General features: G+C 30.0%; 1 protein-coding gene across 1 annotated transcript in view; it reads right to left on the bottom strand.

Moving 5' to 3' along the window:
• Positions 1–460: 460 nt before the first annotated feature.
• The window catches only part of LOC135127432 (tetraspanin-2A), a 165,893-nt gene continuing 141,745 nt past the window's right edge, over positions 461–24,608 (bottom strand). The window contains exon 5 of the mRNA XM_064053874.1: positions 461–873. Within this exon, the coding sequence (XP_063909944.1) occupies positions 793–873 (81 nt within the window). The 3' untranslated portion in view covers positions 461–792. The remainder of the gene's footprint in view (positions 874–24,608) is intronic.

Genomic DNA, 24,608 nt, shown 5'->3' with positions numbered 1-24,608 from the left:
TCGTTCATAAATTTCCGGAATTCGCTATTAAAAATGTAGGAAATGGGAACGTTTGAGAACGAAGACATGAATTTATGAAGTAATTTCGCTCTTGAAAAAATGATACAGCCATAAAGCAAACTAAAGGAACGTTGTACTACAATTGTATCAAGTTTAATACGAGTATAGGGTCTGCAGTTGAAGGCATGGATATAAATGAGCACTCCTGCTCCACGACCCTGCTCTGTACAAGATATAAGCGATCTACCCTTGTGTGTCGCTGTAGATTATATTCGCTTCCAAACCCCTATAACCGCATGTAACAGCCAATATTTATGCGAATTTTGCGAGATACGCAATTCGCTCTACTTGTAATGTGATTTACGTTGTTAAATTTCGACTAATGTGCTCATTATTAAGTTAACGTTACAAATGCGACTGCCATGACGAAGATACGAACTAATGCACCGCATACAACAAATAGCATCAAAACCAATTTATTATTTATTACGTGTTATACACATGCTCAATATAACATCCTTATAAAATACATGTTCTTTTCTGGCCTAAATTATCTATTAACATACACATATAATAATGAATAAAAAATGCTTATAGCTAGCTAACTAAGTACAAAAGAATTCTGCTTAACGATCGTTACAGTAAACGCAAAATGTACGGCAAAACAAAATACTGCGAAAAAATACAGAATGATTAATTAAAGCATCAATGTCATGAAAATATTTACCCCTGAAAATGAAAAATACCTTTCGGTACATTTATCTCGTTTTTGCGTTTACTACAAATTAGAAATTATTTTCTGTACGCTTCGGATTGTTCTTCCTCTTTTTCTAGAGCGGACTTCAGGATTGTCGCCAGGACGATATTTATGACCTGAAACAAAAAAGAAAAGTAAGTATATTTAATATTTCGGGTTTTATTGAGAGTTTTTATGTCATCGTTGTGGGACATGTATTGAATAAAAACCAACCGGAAGGGGCGAAATTGCTGCAAACATTGTTTGAAACTTGTTGAGGACTTTATAGTAGTTGCCGGTGTTTAAGAGTTGGATTTATGGCGAAGGTTCTAGTTATTCTACGCCAGTATATGCCGAACGGAAGAAATAGGGACGCGAACTTTCAAGTAATTTTTGTTAAAGGATTGTGATGACGAGAAAACTTCGCAGTTTGAAAATATTAAACAAACTTGAGAGATCAACGTCAAGTATGAAAAATTCTTTTAAATATAATTTCGTTCAGGGAGGTTTCAGCATCTTACAGTGATTTTTATTGCATTAGCAATAATTTGTGTTTCACTCTCGATACAATAAAACTTAAAATAGATCAGAAACACAAAATAAAGTGTTTTCTCCGTGCCATTCCATTTCGTATGCAAAAAATTCCTCCTTGGCAACTTATACCTCGCCTCGTACTCCAAGTACGTCAAGGTGATGACATTACGTGTAAGTGGTTACATGGAGTGCATTTTACTTCCAGCAAACGCTGACTCGAGCCCATTTACAGAAAATTTACTCAAACCCCAGAAAATTGAATTCCTCCCCGAATACTATAAAATAGAACGAACATATCGAATTTTGCCACTTTCAGATTACTGAAATAACTTCCACTCTTGCCCTAACTAGAGGGAAAAATGTTACAGGGGCGTTAAATTTAAAACAGACCCCTATCGTAAATATTGTATGTGAAAACAAAATTTGCACTGCAAATTGTGCCGGTACTCGTTACACCTTTGTCCCAATCTGGATTAAAATTCCGTGGCGAGACCGGAAGAGACTCGCTCCGGAAGCTGGTATTGTATTGCATGTTCGCCAACCCGGAGTCTTACCTCCGATCAGCGGTGGCTCGTGGAGAAAGGTCCGAAAACTACAGTCTTAAACAAAAAAAAAGAAATCCTGTTCATAAACCACAAGTACAACCACAATCGTTAAAAAAGCAACTGCTCCGGTGAATTTTGTAGCTACTGTTACTGGACAATCGTGAACAATAAAATAAACTTGTTGCTAGTTAAGGTGGCTAATAACGGTGACGTTAAACACAAAACTGCTGGTTTGTGGTCAAATGATGCGACATTAAATTTCCACTTGGGTGTAATCACAGGATGAAGTGCCGACTATCATACGTGTGTGATTTAACTAATTATTATCGAGAGATAAACAGCAACGACATTCTTGTCTGCCCGTTGTAAAATTCGCCCAGCCGCCACTGACTCCAACCTTATGGAGATTACTACGTTGGGTTCGAATTAATTCCATCGGAAACTGAAAGCCTTGCTCTAAAATTTAAGTTTCATGCTTTTGCCATTAAACATGCCATCGAGGTGTTTATTAAGTAGGTCTTAAATGCGCTCGTGTACGGAAGGGGATAATTTAAGCGACTTATGGAAAACCGGAAGAAGCTCAACATGTCAAAACGCATGACGTTCACAAATTTCACACTTTTGTCTTCACGTGGACCGTAATTAATTACGTGTCGGCTTTTTAATTAATTACTTGAGACACAACTTCTTGATAAAGTAATGGACAGGGAGGTTCTGCCATTGGGAAAGTCACCGTGTGCTGATATCTTTTTCGCACGCAAACGAACCATTGATATCTTTAAACAGGGTTTAACACTCGTGTGTCAAATAAATGCCTTCGTAAATATATCCACCTCGAAAATATCAAGGTGATGTCGAATAAATTCGACCTGGTTATCTGTCCGGGGGTTTTGGTTGAACGACTCGAAAAACTGGATTTTGATAAATTAAATTAACTTAGATTATAATTATTTCGGGAGCTGTAATCCTCCATCATTTTTAAAGTGCTTGGAAATATAATTAGGTGGACGCGATTGTGAAAACAAACCGCAGAAAATATTCATTTTGCAAAACGGTGTTTGCATTGTTCTATGTCCGATATTAAACAATAACAATTATTGTATTTTGATTATGTGCATGCATCAAAATGTACAAACAGTGGACTGATCCGACACGTTTTGTATTTTCGTCTTTTTTAATTTCTCTAAAATATGAAATAGGATTAATAAATTTACGGTTTAAAGCTGCACCGGTGATGACGATTTTTGTTGACCCCAATGAGAGACTTACTTTTTCGTATTCTAAGGACTTTGATTTTATAAGCGTTTTCCAGCGTAACGTATATCAGTTTGGGTAGATGGAGCGTAATACTAATAATAACAGGACTGTATTCTACAATTTTCAGAAAAATGGAGTGATAATGCTTATCAAGTTGTACATACACGTGGTAGTGAAACAGAGAAACTAAACTAAACGACATTTTCTACGAATTGCAATAACCGATACTGTAATCGAGTCCATTGGACAACTGGTTACTTCTACGTTTTCTCGACGTTTAATGACCCCTAGAATACGAAAAAGTAGTCCGTCTGTCTGTCTAAATTTGACATTCTAAAAACTAAAGGAACAAAAACTGAAGAATCCAGAAACTGAAATATCGAAAAATTGAAAATCGCGAAACTAAGGAATAAAAAAACTGAAAAAAATCAGAGAATTTGGAAATCATATAACAGAAAAATCTAAAATTTAAAAAACCGAAAAATTGAAGATATAATTGAAGTCCAAAAATGGAAAAATCGGAAAATTGAAAAACCAAAAAATCGAAAAGTCGAGAAATTAAAAATTTGAAAAATCGAGAAACCGAACAATCGAAACATCTACACTTCCATAAATAGAGAAATCGAAAAATTGAAAAATCAAAAATTTTAACAACCGAAAAAGTGAAAAATCGGAAAATCTAAAGCGGAAAACCTGAAAAACCGACTGACAAATCGAAAGATCGGAAAACTGATAATTCTGAAATTGAAAAAATCGATAAATTAAATAACAGAAAATATAAAAATTCGAAAAAATACATCAAAAAATAAAAAAATTGAGAAATTCTGAAACTGCCATATTGAAAAAATAATCAAACGAATAAAAATTCAGGAATCGAAAAACTGAAGGATCGAAAAATTGAGGAATGGAGAAATCGAAAAAAACTAGAACCAAAAAATCGAAAATTTGAAAAAAACAAAAATTGAATAATAAAAACCCGAAAACCAAAAAATTGTAGAATTGACTGAAGAATCAAAAAATCGTAAAAATGAAATGCATCGGAAAATTGGGAAATTGTAAAATAAAAAATTGAAAAATCCAAAATTTGAAAATTCGAAAAAAACAAAAAATCCCAAAACTCAAAATACCGAAACAATTAAAATCGAAATTAAAAAAATTAAATCCTAAAACTAAAACATCGAAAAACTGAGGAATCGAAAAATTGAAAAAAATAGAAATGATCAAATGATCAAAACCCGAAAAATGAAAAAATTCTAGAATAGAGGAACTGACAAATCGAGAAACTGGGCATTAAAAACTTCGAAAAGTCAAGAAATCAAGAAATATGAAAATCAAAATATTTATCCAAAAGCCAAAAAATCGAGAAACTGAAAAATCGAAAATTAGGGAACGCCAAAAATTGAAAATTAAAAAATTGAGAAATCGAAACACTGACGAGAAATCGGGAAATTGAAGAATCAAAAAACTACAAATTCGTAAAACTGAAATGTATCGGAAAATTGAGAAATTGAAAAAAAAATTGAAAAATCGAACATTTGAAAATTTGAAAAAGCAAAGAATCCCAAAACCGAAATATCGAAAAATTCAAAATCGAAAATTTGAAGAATTGAAAAATTTTAAAAATCCCCAAACAGAAATATCGAATAATTGAGAAATCGAAAATCGAAAATTCGGAAAAATATATCGAAAAATCAAAAAATTGTAAAAATTAAAATATTGAGAAATTCTTAAACTGCCTTACTGAAAAAATAATAAATCGAATAAAAATTCAGGAATCGAAAAACTGAAAAATCGAAAAATTGAGGAATGGAGAAATCGAAAAAAACTAGAACCAAAAAATCTAAAATTTAAAATAACCAAAATTGAACAATCAAAACCCGAAAACCAAAAAATTGTAGAATTGAAAAACTGACAAATCTATAAATTGAAAATTCAAAACATCGAAAAGTCACGAAATTGAGAAATACGAAAATCAAAATATCTAAATATCAAAAAATCGAGAAATCGGGAAATCAAAAATTAAGAAATGCCAAAAATTGAACAATTTAAAACTGAAGAATCGAAAATTTTAAAATTCGAAAAAGCGAAGAATCCCAAAACTCAAAATACCGAAAAATTCAAAATCGGGAAATTAAAAAACTGAAATCACAAAACTAAAACATTGAAAAACTGGGGAATCGAAAAGTTGAAAAAAATAGAAATCAAAAAACGAAAATTTAAAAAATTAAGAAATTGAACAATCAATACCCGAAAAATAAAAAAAATGTAAAATTGAGAAACGGACAAATCGAGAAATTGGGTATTAAAAACATCGAAAAGTCAAGAAATCCAGAAATGTAAAAATCAAAATATCTAAAAGTCAAAAAATCGAGAAACCGAAAAATCGAAAACTGAAGTATTGTAAACTGAAGAATCAAAAAACTGAAAAATCCCAGAACTGAAATATATCGGAAAATTGAGAAATTGAATAATAAACAATGGAAAATCGAAAATTTGGAAAAGTAAAAAATCGATGAATCGAAACCAAAAATCAAAATGTGGAAATATCGAAGAGTGGAAATATTGAAAATTTTAAAAGTCGAAAAAATCCTTAAAAACGGAACATCAAAAAATCGAAAAGTCGAGAAATTGGAGAAGTCCAAAATTGAAAGACTGAAAAATTAAAAATTGGAAAACTAAAAAAATCACTATATCGAAAAAAAAATGAAAAATTGGAAAACTGAACAATCGAAACATCGGCACTTCCACAAATAAAGAAATCGAAAAATTGAAAAATTGAAATACTAGAAATTTTAAAAATCGAAAGCTTGAAAAACTGAAAAATCTAAACCTGAAAAATCGAAAAATTGAAATTTCTAAAATTGAAAACATCGAGAAATTGAAAAATCGAAAATATAAAAATTCGAGAAAATACATTGAAAAATCAAAAAATTGTAAGAATTAAAATAGTGAAAAATTCCTAAACTGTACACTGAACAAACAATAAATCGAATAAAAATTTAGGAATCGAAAAACTGAAAATCTCAAAACTAAAATATGGAAAAATTGAGGAATCAAACAATTGAAAAAACGAGAAATCAAAAAATCGGAGATAAAAAAACCAAAAATTGAACAATCAAAAGTTGAAAACCAAAAAATTGTAGAATTGAAAAACTCACGAATCGAAAAATTGAGAATCCAAAACATCGAAAAGTCAGGAAGTCGAGAAATACGAAAATCAAAAAATTTAAAATTCAAAAAATCGAAAATTAAGAAACGACAAAAATTGAAAAGTCAAAAATTAAATAATTGAAAATTGAAGAACCATAAAACTGAATAATCGTAAAACTGAAATGTATCGGAAAATTGAGAAATTTGAGAAAAAAATTGAGAAATCGAAAATTTGTAAATTCGAAAAATCGAAGAATTTCAAACAGAAATATCGAAAAATTCAATTATTGAAAAACAAAAAAAAAATCGGGAAATTGAAGAATCAAAAAAAGAAAAATCCCAAAACTGAAATATCGAAAAATTGAGAAATTGAAAGTTGAAAATTCGAGAAATCGAAAAGCCGAAAAATCGAAAGTTCAAAAATTCGAAAAAGTATAAAATCTATAAACCGAACCGAAAATTCGAAAAATCGAAGAATCGAAATATTGAAAATTTAAAAAGTCGAAAAATTAAAGGTTCGAAAAATTTAAAAATCCTAAAAAAAACAAAATTTCGAAAAACCGGAAAACCGAAAAACTAAAAAAATTTAGTAAACTGAATAATAGAAACATCCATGATACTTCTATAAATAAAGAAAATTTTTTACAAATAAAAAAATTGAAAAACCGAAAAATCTAAACCTGAAAAGTCGGAAGATCGAAAAATTGAAAATTCTCGAATTGGAAACATCCAAAATATAAAAATTCGAGAAAATATCTACATCGAAAAATAAAAAAATTGTGCGAATTAAAATATTGAAAAATTCCTAAACTGCAATATTGAAAAAAGTAATAAACCGAATAAAAATTTAGGAATCGAAAATCTGAAAAATCCCTAAACTAAAACATCAAAAAATTGAAAAACCGAAAAACTGAATAAATTAGAAATCAAAAAACGAAAATGTAAAAACTCGGAAAATTGAACTAGTAAAACCCGAAAATCAAAAAATTCTAAACTTGAAAAATTGATAAATGAATAAATTGAGAATTAAAAACATTGAAATTCCAGAAATCGAGAAGTAGGAAAATCAAAAAATATCTAAAAAGTTAAAAAATTGAAAAATCGAAAATCGAAAATTAAGAAACCTCAAAAATTAAAAAATCAAAAATTGAAGAATTAAAAATCGAAGAACCATAAAACTGAAAAATCATGAAACTGAAATGTATGGGAAAGAAGAATCCCAAAACTTAAATATCGAAAAATTCAAAATCAAAGTTAAAAATTCGAGAAATTAAAAAGCCGAAAAATCGAAAATTCCAAAAAGTAAAACACCGATAAATCGTAAAATGGAAACGAGAAATCGAAGAATCGAAATAATGAAAAATCCCTAAACTGGAACATCGGAAAATTAAAAAATCGAAAATTTTAAAAATCCAAAAATTGAATTGTTATAAAATTTTTCATTTTTTCCAAAATTTCAGTGTCTAGGATAAAAATTCAACACGTATTTATACTAACTACAAATTCAGTACTATGTACATACTTTTTAGCATTTAAGCAACATTTAGCAGTCGATTTTCCAATATTAAAGTTAAATTGCAAAATGTTCCTACACAATGTTCATTTTCGTATTCATAAACCACAAGTGGAGAAGTACCTTATTTTATCAAATTTAAATAATATTTGATATTATTATCAAATTTTGATTGGTCCGTCCATTAGTTTCGGAGCTTACGTGCAAAATTTTATTTGTGATAAATTCTGTATTTTAAAAATATGATTGGTCTTATTTTCTTAGAGATTTTTGTAGAGCATACTTGGCCACACTACAATACTGCAAGACTAAGTAATTAACAATACTAAAAAATTACAATACTTCTTAGCTTGGACAACTGGCTACTTCTATGTTTTCTCGACGTTTCTTGACCCCCAAGAGTACGAAAAGGTAGATCTCCCGTTTCCGGTGTCCTGATTTTTTTTGTTAATTACAATTTAACGAAACCCGAAATTAACTGAAAATCAGATGGAAATAATATTAAATAGATCTTCCTCGAGTCCACGATGTCTAGTAATTGCTCGGTGCTTCAGTACGCGTAATTGAATTCGCAAGACCTATTAACAAGTTAGAGAAGTCTTCATACTCATTGGTTTATGATGTAGACTTGATTAAAAGCCCGCTTTGTTTTCAGCTTGCAAAATAATCAAGCGTAGCTCCTGCCACCACCGCATAAATCTTCGTTATCTGGAATTTTTAGCGCGAGATCAGTTCGAGGGAGATGTCTTTGTACTCACTATTTTTATTTAGAGCTTGCACACGCAGTTTTACTGTCAAGTCGTGCCGTTTCCCGACGTTCGCGTGTACTATTTCTGCAAACATTACCATTTTGCCGAGCTTTCCGCACTCCTGCATTTTATCACATCCCCACATTTAAAATATCTATAGACTTGGCAGTTCCTTTGTATATATTTACAGATTCTTTACACGTGTTCGGGCGTTTTCAGTTACAATTTTCTTTCTATATTTTCCAATCTTCCTCATCTCCCACGCTTTCTTTCGAATTTCGACGATAAAACGAGCACTCACGTAGCGATCGCCGCGTTTTCCGTTACGTCACTTCCATTTTAACCCGGCCGCAATTATCAGGCAGTTTAGTTTTTTGACAGACATGAATAATCCGGGACTGTTTGAGGGATAAAGCTCGCGCCTAACAATCACGAAAGCTCCAATAAAAAGTCAATTCCAGTTGACAAGGCAATAGGAGCAGAAACCGCAAAGCCTCGAGCTAGCTTTCCGATGGAGGAAAAACCACGTCTAGTTCTACATATATCGTTGTCGCATTAGTCCGGGACGTACCATTGATTTCACCGCTTTAAAAATAACTTTGGAGCTTTTGGAGAGCCTATATTTTTGCAGAGAAGCTGCTTTAACCGCCCGAATACGGTGCTCAGATGGGGTCTTTTAAACTACTTTGAATTGTAATATGGCTCGATGCATTCACAAAAATGGAACCTGCGAAGTGCGGGTTTTAGCCGAAGTTACGCCGTGATAAATTACAGAACTCGGAATGGGGGTGTTTACGGCTTCCTACTTCTACGAACGTCCACCTCACCACCATTCTTTGCTCAACAATGGATAATAATGGGAAAAATCTTCCCTAATTATTTAATATACCGTTAAATGTGGATTTTACATTAAAGAGTAAACGCATCACATTTCGTCGCCTGAGAATTTGTTTGATCTACAGACCAGAGCGCTTTCAGGCCAGTGTCGACTCTAATAAGCGTTCAGAAGCGATTTGGTTGATTTGGACTATATATAATTCTTTAATTGTATTTTCCACTAGCAAAACGTCTTAAATTAACAATATTGTAGAAATTGTAATAATCCAATAGATTTTTTTCGGGAAAATGTAGTTATTTTTATGTTTTGGAAACATTGTCTTTGTTGGGATTTTTAAATGTTTTTAGTCACAATTTTTTAAGTTATTTTCGATACATTGTATGATATTAAAACTGAGAAAAAAATCTGAAAAATCGGTAAATCTAAAAACCGAAAAATTAAAAAATCGAAAAATGTAAAATATAAAAAGTCGAAAAATTGAAAAACAGAAATATCGAAGAATTGAAAACCGAAAAATCGAAACATTGAAACAATGAGAAATTCAAAAATCTAAAATTTAAAAACCGAAAAACGAGAAATGCAAACTCCAAAATTCAAAAAATCCGATAATTGAAAAATCGAAACATCGAAAAAGTGGAAAATCGAAAAACCGAGTAATCTAAAAATCAAAAGATCGAGAAATCAAGAAGTCGAAAAGTCGAAAAGCTAAGAAACCGAAATAGGCCAAAATCGAAAAATCGAAAAAAATTTCAAATTGAAAAATTGATAAATCGAGAAAGTGACCACTCAAAAGATGGAAACATTCAAATCTCGATAAATCGAGATTAAAAAAATTAAAAAATTCGAAAAATTGAAAAATTGAAATATGTAGAAATCCAAAGATCAAAAGATCGAGAAATAGAAGAGACATGAACTCGAAAAATCGAAAAATCGAGGAACCGAAATAGGCCAAAGTCGAAAATACGAAAAGTTAAAAGTTGAAACATTGGAAAATCGAAAAATCTAAAAGCGGAAGAATAAAAAAAAAAGAAAAAATGGAAAAACTGAGAAACCGAAATAAGCCAAAATGAAAAATTGAAAGGTCATAATTTGAAAAATTGATAAATCGAGACACTGAAGAATCAAAATATCGAAACAAAACAATGAAACATCGAAAAAGTTAAAAAATGAAAAATTAAGAAATGGAAACATTTGAAAAATTCGAAATATTGAAAAATTAAAATATGCAAGAATTGGAATAAAAATCGAGAAATCGAAAAATCTACAATTTTAAATATTGAGAAATTAAAATATCAAAAAATCGAAAAATCTAGAATTTAAAAATCGAAAAATTGAAAAATCGAAAAAGTAGTAAAATGGACACATCGAAAAATCCAGAAGTCAAAAATCGAAAAGTCGAAGAATCGAAATATTGAAAAATCCCAAATTGAAGAATGGAAGAACTGAAAAATCCCAAAACTGAAATATCCAAAAACTGAGATTCTAAAAAACTGAAAAATTTAGAAATCGAAAAATCAAAAAAGCGAAGTCGAAAAATCGAAACCATGTAAAATGGAAAAATTGAAAAATCAAAATCCTGAAAAATCGAAACATTGAAGAATTGAAGAACAGAAAAACCGAACCACTGGAAAGTCAAGAAATGAGAAAATCAAAAACCGACAAGTCGAAAAGATTAACAAACATTTGAAAAATTCTAAAAATTTAAATATCGAAGAACCGAAATGAAAAATCGAAAACTGTAATATATAAAAATTAGAGAAATTAAATCGAAAAATCGAAAAACTGATGAACCAAATTACTGAAAAATTTCTAAAGTATGATGTTGAAAAATTAATAAATCGGGTAAAAATTCAGGAATCGAAATATTGAAAAATGCAAAACTAAAACATCGAAAAATTAAGAAATCGAACACTTTTAAAATCTAGAAATCAAGAAATCCAAAATTTAAATCGAATAATCCAAAATTTAAATAATCGAAAAATTGGAAAATTAAAAACTTGCAAAATCAAAAAATTGAAAAATTGAATAACTGAAAACTCGATAAAACGAGACTTCGAAACATCGAAAAGTCAAGAAACCGAAAACACGAAAAATCGGAAAATCTAAAATTCGCAAAATCGAGAAATCGAGACATCGAAAATTAAGAAACGCCAAAAATCGAAAAATTGAAGACTCAAAAACTTGAAAAATCGTAAAACTCAAATGTGCATCAGAAAATCGAGAATTTAAAAAATAAAAGAATTGAGAAATAGAAAATTTTGAAAATTCGAAAACGTGAAAAATGAAATATAGAAAAATTGAAAATAGAGAAATTAAGAAATTAAAAAATCGAGAAATTGAAACATCAAAAAACTGAAAAACCCAAAAACTGAAATATCGAAAAACTGAAAAATGAAAGTAAAACTGAAGAATGGAAAAGGTGAAAAATTCCAAAACTGAAATATCCAACAACTGACAATTTAAAAATTTGAAAAATTGAAAAGTCGAAAAATCAAAAAGGTAAATCGAAAAATCGAAACCATAAAAAAAATCCAAAAATTGAAAAATTAAGAATCTGAGAAATCTAGAATACAAAAATTGAAAAATCGAAAAATCGAAATATTGAAAAATCCCAAAACTGAAGTATCGAAAAACTGAAAAATGAAAGAAAATCTAAAGAAAGGAAAAACTGAAAAACCCCAAAACTGAAATATCCAAAAACTAAAATTCAAAAAAATTGAAAAATTGAGATACATATTAAAAAATAAAAAAATTTAGTCGAAAAATCGAAACCATAAAAAATCGAAAAATTGAAAAATCAAAAATCAGAAAAATCGAAACACTGAAGAATTGAAGAACAGGAAACCCGAAACATTCGAAAATCAAGAAATGGGACGATCAAAACATCGATTAATTGAAAAATTGAGAGTTTATGAAAGTCAAATTTGAAAAATTGAAAAAACGAAAATTTGAAAAACGAAAAATTGAAAAACAGAAAATCTAAAACCGAGAAGTCGAAAAATCGAAAGATTTGAAAAATTCGAAAAATTGAAATATAGAAGAACTGAAATGAAAAACTGAAAAATCTAAAACCGAAAAATCGTAAAATGGAGACTGACAAATCGAATTGTCGAAGAATTGAAAATGTTAAAATTGAAAAAAAATGAAAAATCGAGAAATTAAATGGAAAAATTGAAGAACCGAAGTACTTACTGAAAAATTTCTAAACTGTAATATTGAAAAAGTAATAAATCGAACAAAAATTCAGAAATCGAAAGATTGAAAAATTCCAAAACTAAAACATCGTAAATTTAAGATATCGAACAATTTAAAAATCTAGAAATCAAGAAATCCAAAATTTAAAAAATCGAGAAATTGAAAAATTTAAAACTGAAAAACAAAAAACTGAAGAATTGAAAAACTGAAAACTCGATAAAACCAGAATTGGAAACATCGGACAATCAAGAAATCGAAAATTAAGAAACGAAAAATCGAAAAATTGAAAATTGATAAAACTCAAATATTTATCAGAAAATCGAGAATTTGAAAAATTAAACAATTGAGATATCAAGCATCAAAAAACCGAAAAACCCAAAAACTGAAATATCGAAAAACTGAAAAATGAAAGAAAAACTGAAGAATGGGAAAGCTGAAAAATTCCAAAGCTAAATATCCAATAACTGAGAATTTAAAAATTTGAAAAATTAAGAAATCGAAAAATCGAAACCTTAAAAGAAATCCAAAAATTGAAAAATCAAAAACCTGAAAAATCCAAAAATCAAAAATTGAAAAGTCGAAGAATCGAAATATTGAAACATACCAAAACTGAAGCATCGAAGAACTGAAAAATGAAGGAAAAACTGAGAAATCCCAAAACTGAAATATCCAAAAAATAAGATTCTAAAAAATTGACAGATTGAAAAATCAAAAAATAAAAAAGTGAAATAGAAAAATCGAAACTATAAAAACAATCAAAAAATTGAAAAATCAAAAACCTGAAAAATCCAGAAGTCAAAAATTGAAAAGTCGAAGAATCGAAATATTGAAAAATCGCAAAACTGAAGTATTGAAAAACTGGAAAATGAACCAAAAGCTGAAGAATGGAAAAACTGAAAAACCCCAAAACTGAAATATCCAAAAACTAAGGTTCTAAAAAATTGAAAAATTGAGAAATCAAAAAAAAAATTGAAATCAAAAAATCGAAAAATTGATAAATCAAAAACCTGAAAAATCGAAATACTGAAGAACCGAAGAACAGAAAAACCGTACACTCGGAAGTCAAGAAATGGGAAAATTGAAAAATCTAAATATTTAAAAATCGTAAAATTGAAGAGGAGAAATAGTGGAAACGTAACACAAAACTGAAACACCGGAGACTTAACAAATCAAAAAATTGAAAATCGAGAAATTGAAAAACTGAGAAATTGTAAAATCGAAAAGTTGAATCATAAATAATCTGAAAAATCCCAAAACTGAAATTTCGAAAAATTGGAAAATAAAAGAAAAACTGAAATATCTCAAAACTAAAATATCCAAAAATTGAGATATTAAAGTATTGAAAAATTGAAAACTCAAAAACCTAAAGATTGAAAAACTGAAAAATTGAAGAAACTAAGAGTTTATAATAGTCAAATTTGAAAAATTGAAAAAACAAAATATTTAAAACCGTAAAATTGAAGAGGAGAACAATTGGAAAATCGAAAATTGAAACATCGGAAAATCGAGAAATCGAAAAGTATAAAATCTAAAAATTGCCTAATAAATGAACTTAAAAATTCTAAAAGTAAAATTTCGAAAATTGAAAATTCGAAAGTTGAAGAAGTATTTTATTATAAGAAGTATTTTATTATAAGATGCATCTACATAACTGAATAATTTATTTTATCATATCAATATCATTGAAAGTCTTTTAAGCTTGTTGCTTTATTGCTAAAAATTTAAATTAAATAATAAACAGAAATTCAAGCAAAGTAGATCCTAACATTTCCAAAAGATAAAGATTCCAACAGTATTGTTAATTTTAGAAGTTTTGCTAGTACCCAACATAATTAGAGAATTATTTCTGAATTAAACAAAAAATAGTTTCATGTCAATAATTAATACATGTATCTACCAAAATGTTCACTTATTCATTGTAAAGTCCGACCAAACACGTCTTTCCCGTAGAAATTATGGTTTAAAAAGGGTCAGATCACGAAACATGGCTTATGGATTAAATCGTTTAGGGTCGACATTGGCCTAAGTGCGCTCTGGTCTGTAGATCAAACAAGTTCTCATGCGACGACCTGTGTTTTGGCGGGGGCTGTTTTAAAATTCAGGCGCGAGCCACTCGTGGAGATTTGGCGAAAAAATATGTTTGCGTAGCTGTAGTAATTAATTGAATTTTTTGCGTACAAATTGCGTTAACCGGTTAAAATGAAAATTATCACGGAAATGAGCTATGAAATTGCGAATATATCAGATGGAGGAAAATTCATTTTTCGTCCTTTGTCTCGAAGTTAATGTAATACTTGTGTTGTTTTCCATCGGCGCCCTAAACGTTTCAATTTAAATATGTAAAGTACTCATTAATATTCACATCACAAAATTCCCTTACTTTAAGCTAAAAAAAATCGGGGGAATTAAAAATTGTAGCATCTGCAAAACCACGTTCTTGAATATTTCATTTTCTTAGAGTGGTGCCAGTGCTTCGACTAAACAAAGGTACAGATGTAATCCAATTACAGTGCCTTGCGAATATTAAAGTTTCAGCTGAAATATATTATTTCAGTTAGTGGTCGCGACGTACCGAAGCAGTTTCGCCATTATTTATTTTAATTTCGTGTCGGCGCGCTCCCCGCGATTAAAAAAGCGTCGAAACGTCTGATCTTGAATCACAATATTTTTTCCGAGCCGACGAAGAACTCTCCCTCTTCATTACTCCGGAATTATTCATTGCAGAAATCGCCCACTTCCACTGTTCCCTTAATAAACCTGTATCGTTTATGGAAAATTAATTTTTTTAATGGCGCAGAACCGGAAATTGAAGTGTTGATATGGCAGCGGAGTCGATGCCGCTGAAATTCAATTAAAGCGAATTATTATTTATATTTTTCCGTGAGAAGTCCTTAAAGCGCGGCGCTTCAGAATTTAATTTCCTTTCATCAACTTACACCGAATAAAATTACGTGTTATTACCGTGCTACGTAACCTGAAGGCGCTAATCTCGTAAGAGATAACTTGCATTGAATTTGAGAACTTGTTTCTGCAATCCTGCCGGCATTCAACATCATGTTGGAAAAGTTTTGGTAAACAGCGCACCAGCACGAGCGAAAATTAGAGAAAATTACTAAATTCTGACGGGGATTAATTTCCAAATTCACGACGAACAAGTGCTAGTTCGTTTAGCGAGCTACATACAAATTTTATATGTATACGAAATATAATCTTGCGACGTTCTATTTAGTCCAGGAAATTACATTCAACTGCAGCAACCATTGTATCTAAGGACGCGTATTACTTGGGAAAACTCACTAGAATAGGCACAGCTTTCCGCTTTTTCAATGCATTCATTCATATTTTTGAGCAATTATTTGACTGTTCACCCGATTTCCCTGCATTCCACACCAGACCAAATATAAACAAACTACCAGACGGTGGAGTATGCTCTATAAGAATCTCTAAGAAAATACAAGCAATCATATTTGTCGACCGATTTTACTTCCCCAGCGTAAGGTAAAGTATTGCGAAAGGAATCCATTGGATAACTGGCCCCTTTCATGTTTTCCGACGCTTCATAACCCCTAGAATACGAAAAAAGTGATCACCTATTTCCGTGTGTCTGTCTGGCAGCTGTGTCGATTTTTATTAGACACGTAGTCTCCTGAACTACTAGACCGATTGTTGACAAATTTTGTATGTATGTTTGGAATATCATGTACAATTGTAGATGATAACTAGCTAACCAGAATGTGTTTGATCATCCCCATCAACAATGGTATGACGTCATCTCCAAATTTTACAATATTAAATATTATTAACATTTTATTTATAGAATAATGTACTCATCCACTTCAGGTTTATCAATCCGTGTTGAGTTTTTAAGTTAACCACCCAGATTTGAAAAAACAAACCAAAATTTTTTTGTAAAATTTTAACAATGTAACTTTAAAATTGCAAAATTGATTTTTTTCAAATCTTGTAAACGTTTGAAGGCTATCGAAAGTATAGTACATCAATAATAAAAAAAAAATCAAAATTGTATAACAATTCATTTTCGGATTTTACAAATTTTCGATTTTTTAAATTTTCCGATGGTTCAGTTGAGGAATTTTTGAATTTTTTTGACTTCTCGATTTTTCGCATCGATTTTATGGTTTCTCGATTTTTCACTTTTTCGAATTTTCTATTTTTCGGCTTCCCGATTACTCGATTTTTCAGCTTTGGGTAATTCAATTTTTCGATATTTCAGTTTTTGGGATTTTCAGTTCTTTAAAGCTTCAATTTCTCGATTTTTTGATTTTTCAATTTCTCTATTTTCAAGTTTTCGATATTTCAATTTTGGAATTTTTCACTTTTTCGAATTTTTAAAAACCTATTTCTCGATTCTTCTATTTTTCAAATTATCAATTTTCTGATACATATTTGTCTTACGATTTTTCAATTTTTCGATTCTTCAATTTTTCGATTTTTGGTGTTTCTTAATTTTCGATTTTTCAGTTTCTGGATTTTTCGACTTTTAGATGTTTTCATTTTTCGAATTTTGGATTTCTTGACTTTTCGATATTTCGAATTGTCGTTTTATCGATTTTTCACTTTTTCAGTTCTTCAATTTTGGAATTTTTGAGGTTTTTAATTTTTCAATTTTTCGATTTTGAAATTTTCACTTTTTCAATTTAAATTATGGATTTCTCGATTTCTAGATTTTCCAATTTTCCGGTATCTGAATTTTTCGAGGCTTTAGTTTTGGGATTTTTCATGATACTGATTCTTGAATTATTGTTCGATTTATTAATTTTCGAATATTACACTTTGAAAATTTTTCAGTATTTTGATTCTCCAATTTTTCGATTTTTTGATTTAATTTCCTTCCCGATTTTTTAAATTTTAGAGTTTTCAATTTTTCAATATTTCGATTTGTCTATTTCTCGATTTTTCGAATTTTCGGTTTTTCAATTTTCGATGTTTAAAATTTTTTATTTTCCGATTTTTCAATTTTTCACTTTTAAAATTTTCAAGTTTTCAGTTTCTCGATTTACAGAAATTTCGGTGTTTCGACTGTTCAGTTTCCCGTTTTTTAAATATTTTAATTTTTTAATTTATCGTTTTTGTTTTTTAATTCTTTAATTCTTTGATTTTTCGGGTTTTCGATTGTGGACTATTTCGATTTCTGAACTTTTCGATTTTTGGTTTTTCAATTTTTCGACTTTTCGGATTTTCGATTTTTTTATGCATGTTCCAGTTTTTCGATGTTCCGCTTTTGAGATATTTCAAATTTTCAATTCTTCAGTTCTTTGATTTTTTAAATTTTAGATTTTTTGATTTTACGATTTTTTCATGTTGGGATTTTTCAATTTTTTTATTTTTCAAGTTCTCAATTTTCCAATACATCTTTTGACTTTTACGATTTTTCGGTTTTTCGTTGTTTTAATTTTTGGTGTTTCTCAATTTTGGATTTCTCGATTTTTTTATTTTTCCTATTCTTGCTTTATCGACTTTTCGATGTTTTGAATTCTGGATTTACTAATTTTTCAGTTTCTCAATTCCTCAATTTTTTATTTTTCAGGTTTTCGATTCTCTATTTTTTCGATTTTTGGCGTTTCTTCATTTTTGATTTCCCGAGTTATCGATTTCTTGACTTTTCGATGTTTCAAATTCTCATTTTCTCGATTTTTTGACTATTTTGATTTCTAGACTTTTCGATTTTTTAAGTTTTTGGCTTATCGATTTTTCAATATTCCAGTTTTTCGATGTTTCGTTTTAAGGATTTTTCAATTTTTCGATTCTTTAATTCTTCGATACTTTAAGTGTTCCGATTTTTGGATTTCCCGTTTTTTTGATTTCACAATTTTTTGATCTTTCGAATTCCCGATTTAAAATTTTTTTAATATTTCAATTTTTCTATTTTTCGAATTTTCGATTTCTCGACATCCAAGTTTTCCTATTTTTAAAATTTTTCCTCTTTTCGATTTTTCGTTTCGATTTAACGATTTCTGGATTTTTCAACTTTCGATTTCTCGATTTTTGTAGAGGAATTTTTGGAGTTTTTAATTTTTTTATTTTTCAATTTCTCAATTTTCCAATAGGTATATATTTTGAGTTTTACGATGTTTCAGTTTTCAATTCAATCTCTCTATGCTTCAATTTTTCGATTCTACAATTTTTCTTTTTTTTTAATTTTTGGCGTTTCTCAATTTTCGATTTCTCGATTTCTCGATTTTGCAACTTTTAGATTTTTTGATTTTCCGTATTTTCGATTTCTTGACTTTTCGATTTTTCGAATTCCCATTTTCTCGATTTTTCAGTTTTTTAATTAAATTTTTTGATTTTTCAATTTCTCAATTTCTTAAATTTTCAATTTTTCGATTTAAATTTTTAAATTTTTCAATTTTCGACTCTTCGGCTTATCGCTTTTTCAATACTTACATATTTCAATTTTTCGATGTTTCATTTTTGGGATTTTTCAATTCTTCGATTTTTTTGTTGTAATTTTTTTGACATTTCGAATTCCCGATTTTCAAATATTTTAATATTTCATTTTTTTTTATTGTTCGGATTTTCGATTTCTCGATTCTTGTGCTGGGATTTTTCAGTTTCGATATTTTAGCTTCGGGATACTCAATTTTTCGAATTTTCAAATTTTCGATTTCTATTTTTTTTTTTTTTTTCAATTTCTCAATTTTCCAGTACATATTTTGAGTTTTGCGATTTTTCAATTTTTCTATTCTTCAATTTTTCGATTCTTCATTTTTTTTAAACTTTGGCGTGTCTCAGTTTTCGATTTCTCGATTTCTCGTTTTTGCGACTTTTTGATTTTCCGAGTTTTCATTTTCTCGATTTTTCAGTTTTTCATACCAATTTTTTGATTTTTCAACTTCTCGATTTTTAAAATTTTCGATTTTTCGATTTAAATTTTGGATTTTTCAATTTTCGACTTTTAGGCTTATCGCTCTTTCAATACTAAACATATTCCAGTTTTTCGATGTTTCATTTTTGGGATTTTTCAATTGTTCGATTTTTTAAATTTTAGATTTTCCGATTTTTCGTTTCCCGTTTTTTTTTTTTGTTCTACTTTTTTGACCTTTCAAATTCCCGACATACATTTTTTATTTTCCGAATTTTCAATTTGTCGACATCCAGGATTTTCAATTTTTAAAATTTTTTCAGTTTCCGCTTTTTCGTTTCGATTTTACGATTTCTCGGTTTTTTACTTTGCCGAATTTTCGAGTTTTCAGATTTTCAATTTCTCGATTTTTCAACCTTGGGTTTCTTGATTCTTGTACTGGGATTTTTCAGTTTCGATATTTTAGCTTCGGGATACTCAATTTTCCGAATTTTCAAATTTTCGATTTCTTATTTTTGTTTTTCAATTTCTCAATTTCTTAAATTTTCAATTTTTCGATTTAAATTTTGGATTTTTCAATTTTCGACTTTTCGGCTTATCGCTTTTTCAATACTTACATATTCCAACTTTTTGATGTTTCATTTTTGGGATTTTTCAATTCTTCGATTTTTTAAATTTTAGATTTTCCGATTTTTCTTTTGTTCTACTTTTTTTGACATTTCGAATTCCCGACATACATTTTTCATTTTTCGAACTTTCGATTTGTCGACATCCAGAACTTTCGATTTTAAAAATTTTTCCAGTTTCCGATTTTTCGTTTTTTTACTTTGTCGAATTTTCGAGTTTTCAGATTTTCGATTTCTCGATTTTTCAACCTTGGATTTCTCGATTCTTGTACTGGGATTTTCCAGTTTTCTTCAATTCTTCAATTTTTCTATCCTTCAATTTTTCTTTTTTTTAATCTTTGACGTTTCTCAATTTTAGATTTCTCGATTTCTCGTTCTTGCGACTTTTAGATGTTCCGAGTTTTCGATTTCTTGACTTTTGAATGTTTGGAATTCTCATTTTCTCGATTTTTCAGTTTTTCAGTTAAATTTTTTGATTTTTCAACTTTTCGATTTTTAAAATTTTCGATTTACGTTTTGGATTTTGCGATATCTAGATTTTTTCATTTTTCAATGTTTTTGTTTTGAGATTGTTCAATTTTTCGATTTTTCGGTTTTTCAATTTTTCAATTTTTCATTTTCCGATTTGTCAATTACTCGATTTTTGAAAATTTTCGGGTTTCGATGTCTCGATTTACAGAAGTCTCAAGGTGTGTTCAATTTCCCATTTTTAAATTTTTTTCTTCCAATTTTTCGTGTGGATTTTACGATTTCTCGTTTTTTACTCTTTTGAATTTTCAATTTTTCGGCTCTTAGATTTTACAATTTTCCAATACATATTTTGACTTATACGATTTTTCAATTTTCAATTCTTAAATTTTTGTTTTTTTTCTTATTTTTGCCGTGTCTCAATTTTCGATTTCTCAGTTTCTCGATTTTGCGACTTTTAGATTTCTTGATTTTTCCGTTTCTCTATTTATCGACTTTTCGAATAGAATAGAATTTTTAGTTGTTCGATTTTTCGACTTTTTGGCTTTTCGATTTTTCGATTTTCCAGTTTTTCGATATTTCGGTTTTAGTATGTCTCGATTTTTTTCAGTTCTACGATTCTTTAAACTTTAGATTTTTCGATTTCTCGTTCTTTTTGATTTTCCAGGTTTTCGATTTTTTTCATTTTACGATTTTTTTATGTTTCGATGTCTCAACTTTAAAATTTTTATTAGCACAATTGTTCGATTTTTCGATTGTTCGATTTTTCAAGTTTTTGATTTCTCAGTTTTTCAACATTTCAATTTTGGAAATTTTTCAAAGAAGCGAGATTTGATGGGCTTGCATACTTCGGGAGCGAAAGAAGTTCTGTGAAATAACCTGCGACCAATTTTTTTTTTATAGTACAAACATACTGTTATCAGCCAGACACACGTGTTTACACAAGTGAAGTCGCAAAGATGACAAGAAGCTCGTAAAATGTCTTCTGAGCCCTATTTACGAGTTAAAAACGTAGAGGTGTCACATTACGTCTGGAGAGTTTATCATGTTATTTCTGCATATATACCAAAGTTGTGCAGTCGTTGAGATCTAGTTTGTATATATGAATATGATGCCAAACTCCTCAAACAGAACGCTATTTGTTTGGAAAATTTCTCACATCGAGTAACATTTCAAGTTTACATGAAAAAATGTTCATGAAAAAACCAAAGAAAAGTATGAATTTAAAAAATTTCCTCTGCGTTCTTTGGCATTCCAACACACATGCGAGCTCACGCGAATTCGCTCGGAAACAATGGACACAATTTATCCATTCCGACCCAAAATAAATTTTGATTAAACCTGCATTAGGTAAATTGCGTATCGGCAGAAATTGCATGATTAAATTTGGCGGCGGTTGCGTGTAAAATGATGCTTTTTCTATTGTGCCTCACACTTATCAGTTCCTCGTCGCAATGCGTGAATCAGTTATTTTTAGAAATTTCAATTTATCGTATTGACTGAACAACAGCCGCCAAAACCGTCATGTGAACAGCAAAAAACTTGACGTCTGCTTAAAGAATATTTATCTGGGAGTGCAGCCGGAGTGCATGGCAGTTTAGTGCACTCGTGTGAAGAGGGGCTTAAGGAGTGGGATGCACACATAACGAAATTTGTACTCTGTTGATTCTGTATTAGTTCAGCGCTCCGTTAAAATGTCTTCAGGCCCTCGTTATGTAATGAAGTGCCGTGAATGAATAATGCATTTAAAGTTACATCAAAAGATTTTTCCTCTAGTTCTGCTATGGGCTAATTATTCCATTAGAGATTCGAGATAATACATGGAGCGAGAACTTAATCCAGTCAGACCGTGATTCGATTAAAATTTTTGTTTTTCACTTTTCTAGCGTTTGGAAAAAAAATAGCGATAAGGTCTTTGCTTTGATATGAAGATTTCGGTTTAAAATTTTGTTAAAAGGAATATTAAGCTTCTAGAACCTTTTTCAATACATTGCGCGAAATTATGACCCCATTAGAATCGGGATGACGGCATTAATGCATTCAAAAGCGCATAAATTAATTAATTCGCGCTAAATTACGATGAAATGGTGTGACACCGCAATTTATCGACGTTTATCGTAACTTAATGAAGACGTAAACCCTAGATGTGTTACCAAATGCACGGCGAATTTCCCAGGGGAAGACAGTGGATGTCTGAAAGTTAAGGTGTCTCCGTCGATCTGGGCCTAGACTACGACACAGGTGTTGTTAATATAAATGTACTGTGTCAGCACATCCTTCCCGCTGTCACATACGCAAAGGACTAATGCCTTAATCCTGCTTATTTCATAAAACATGCAGCCGGTCTAAATTATATCTGTCCTAGTTTTGCTGCCACTATATGCCATCCTAAAAGCTGATTTTCATATAAACTGCTTTCCTACATACTATATCACAAAAACGGTTGCGCCGACAAAGCAGCATTACGTGGAGCGGGAGGCGCTGGAGAGAAGAAAATTTCTGGGTTTCACAAAGGTAGCGCCGGGTCTTGTTTTCTATTAACGCTTGCAGTGATATTTTCACTTGTAAAGCAATTTTTCGCAATATTTATATTATGAAGTTGTAAATCTGGATCCTTTCAATGACACGGGGGATTTTTCACTCGGGATTTTATTAAAAATTCATTTCTGTGAAGCTAGGAATGAATAATACAAGCCGTGCTAAGTTTATTTTTACTTCTTTTTGTGTTTTTACATTAATATATTTCTTTTCTTGTGTTATTTTTAGCTGTATTTTAATTATTTGAAAAGATAATAAAATAACAAAAAAGTTAATAGAAAAATATTGTCAGGTCATGAAAATCAAAAAAACTTAACTATAAAAAGGAGCGCACTTCTGAACGAAAACAAAGCTGAGACAAAACTGTCTAGTGCTTCTAATAAACTTTTCAACGCCGGAAATAGTATTACTTGTCTCACTAGTGAAAAAAATGTGAACATTTTTCTCCTTTCGGGGAAGTAGAAAAAAGAGTTATTCCTTTAACTATGCAGCTACTTAGTGTACTCGATTTAGCTAAAATGTCTTCATTCTCAAAAATGGAGACAAACAAGGGTGGCTTTTCCTTTGCTGAATAAAAACTATACAGCGTGTTATTGAAAGGTACGTACAAAATAAAATCGGCAATTAGTCTCGAAGTACGGGTGCTAAAAGTTAAAAAAAGTTCAAGTAAAAGTTCTCCTTTTAGAGATACGAATTATTAAAATTTATGTCAAAATTCGTTGTACGCCTCTGATAAAAAGATCATCTCCCGTTTCTATAGCAACATTTAGTCTTGCCAAAGTTTTATTGTTACAGTTGCTAGGATTTACTAAAATAAATTAATTTTACCTGTTTATCCTTCAGTAGCGTCTAAAAAGGTTGGATAAGGGTTAATTTTCTCCTTATAATTGTGATAACACAAAATAAGTTTTTCAAACTTCTTAGACTTCGCGAAGAACTGTCAATTTTGTTGTACGTACCTTTCAATAACAACCTGTATATCCTTGGATCACAGACTTGAAGGAGACAGTTTAACAAAAACATGAAAAGATCTACACTACCTACTACTAAGTATTTTAAATCTAAAGACTAAAGGAATAGAGTGTCTGACCTGAAGATTATCTGATCGGACTAAAAAACTTCAGGAAATCGAATGATTGATTTAATAGATCCTTTCCCAACTGATTGAAAATTGGTCTGATTACTAATTAGACCATCCGAAACAAGAATTCGGTATCAAAAAATTTCTACAAGGACACCCGAATTTTTTCTTAATTTTTGGGTTGTTCAATTTTTCGGAAAATGACATTGTGCGATATATCCGTCTCTAGATACCAAATTAATAGAGTATCCCGCCTGAACGACAATTCGGTGGACTAAAAAGCCTCAAGAGATCGAATGGTGTAAACCAAAAGATGATCTCTAAAACCGTTTTGGAGTTAAGTGCCGTGAAAACAGTAGAAATTGAAAATTTTGGCATTTCTATCACACTAAACTATTTCTCTTCAATAGGTCCTTGTTCAACTTAATGAAATTTGGTCTTTTTATTAATTACAACTTCTGAAACAAGAATCCGGTCTCAAAAAATTTCTCCTCAGATTTCCGAATTCTTTCTTAATTGTTGAGTTGTCGACTTTTAATAAAAATGACTCCG

This window comes from Zophobas morio, unplaced genomic scaffold (genome assembly GCF_036711695.1).
Source record: "Zophobas morio isolate AGI-343-1 ecotype UQ-CSIRO unplaced genomic scaffold, CSIRO_AGI_Zmor_V1 ptg000002l, whole genome shotgun sequence".
Classification (NCBI taxonomy): domain Eukaryota; kingdom Metazoa; phylum Arthropoda; class Insecta; order Coleoptera; family Tenebrionidae; genus Zophobas; species Zophobas morio.
Note: the sequence above shows the minus strand (reverse complement) of the source record. Positions and strands in the feature narration are given on the sequence as shown.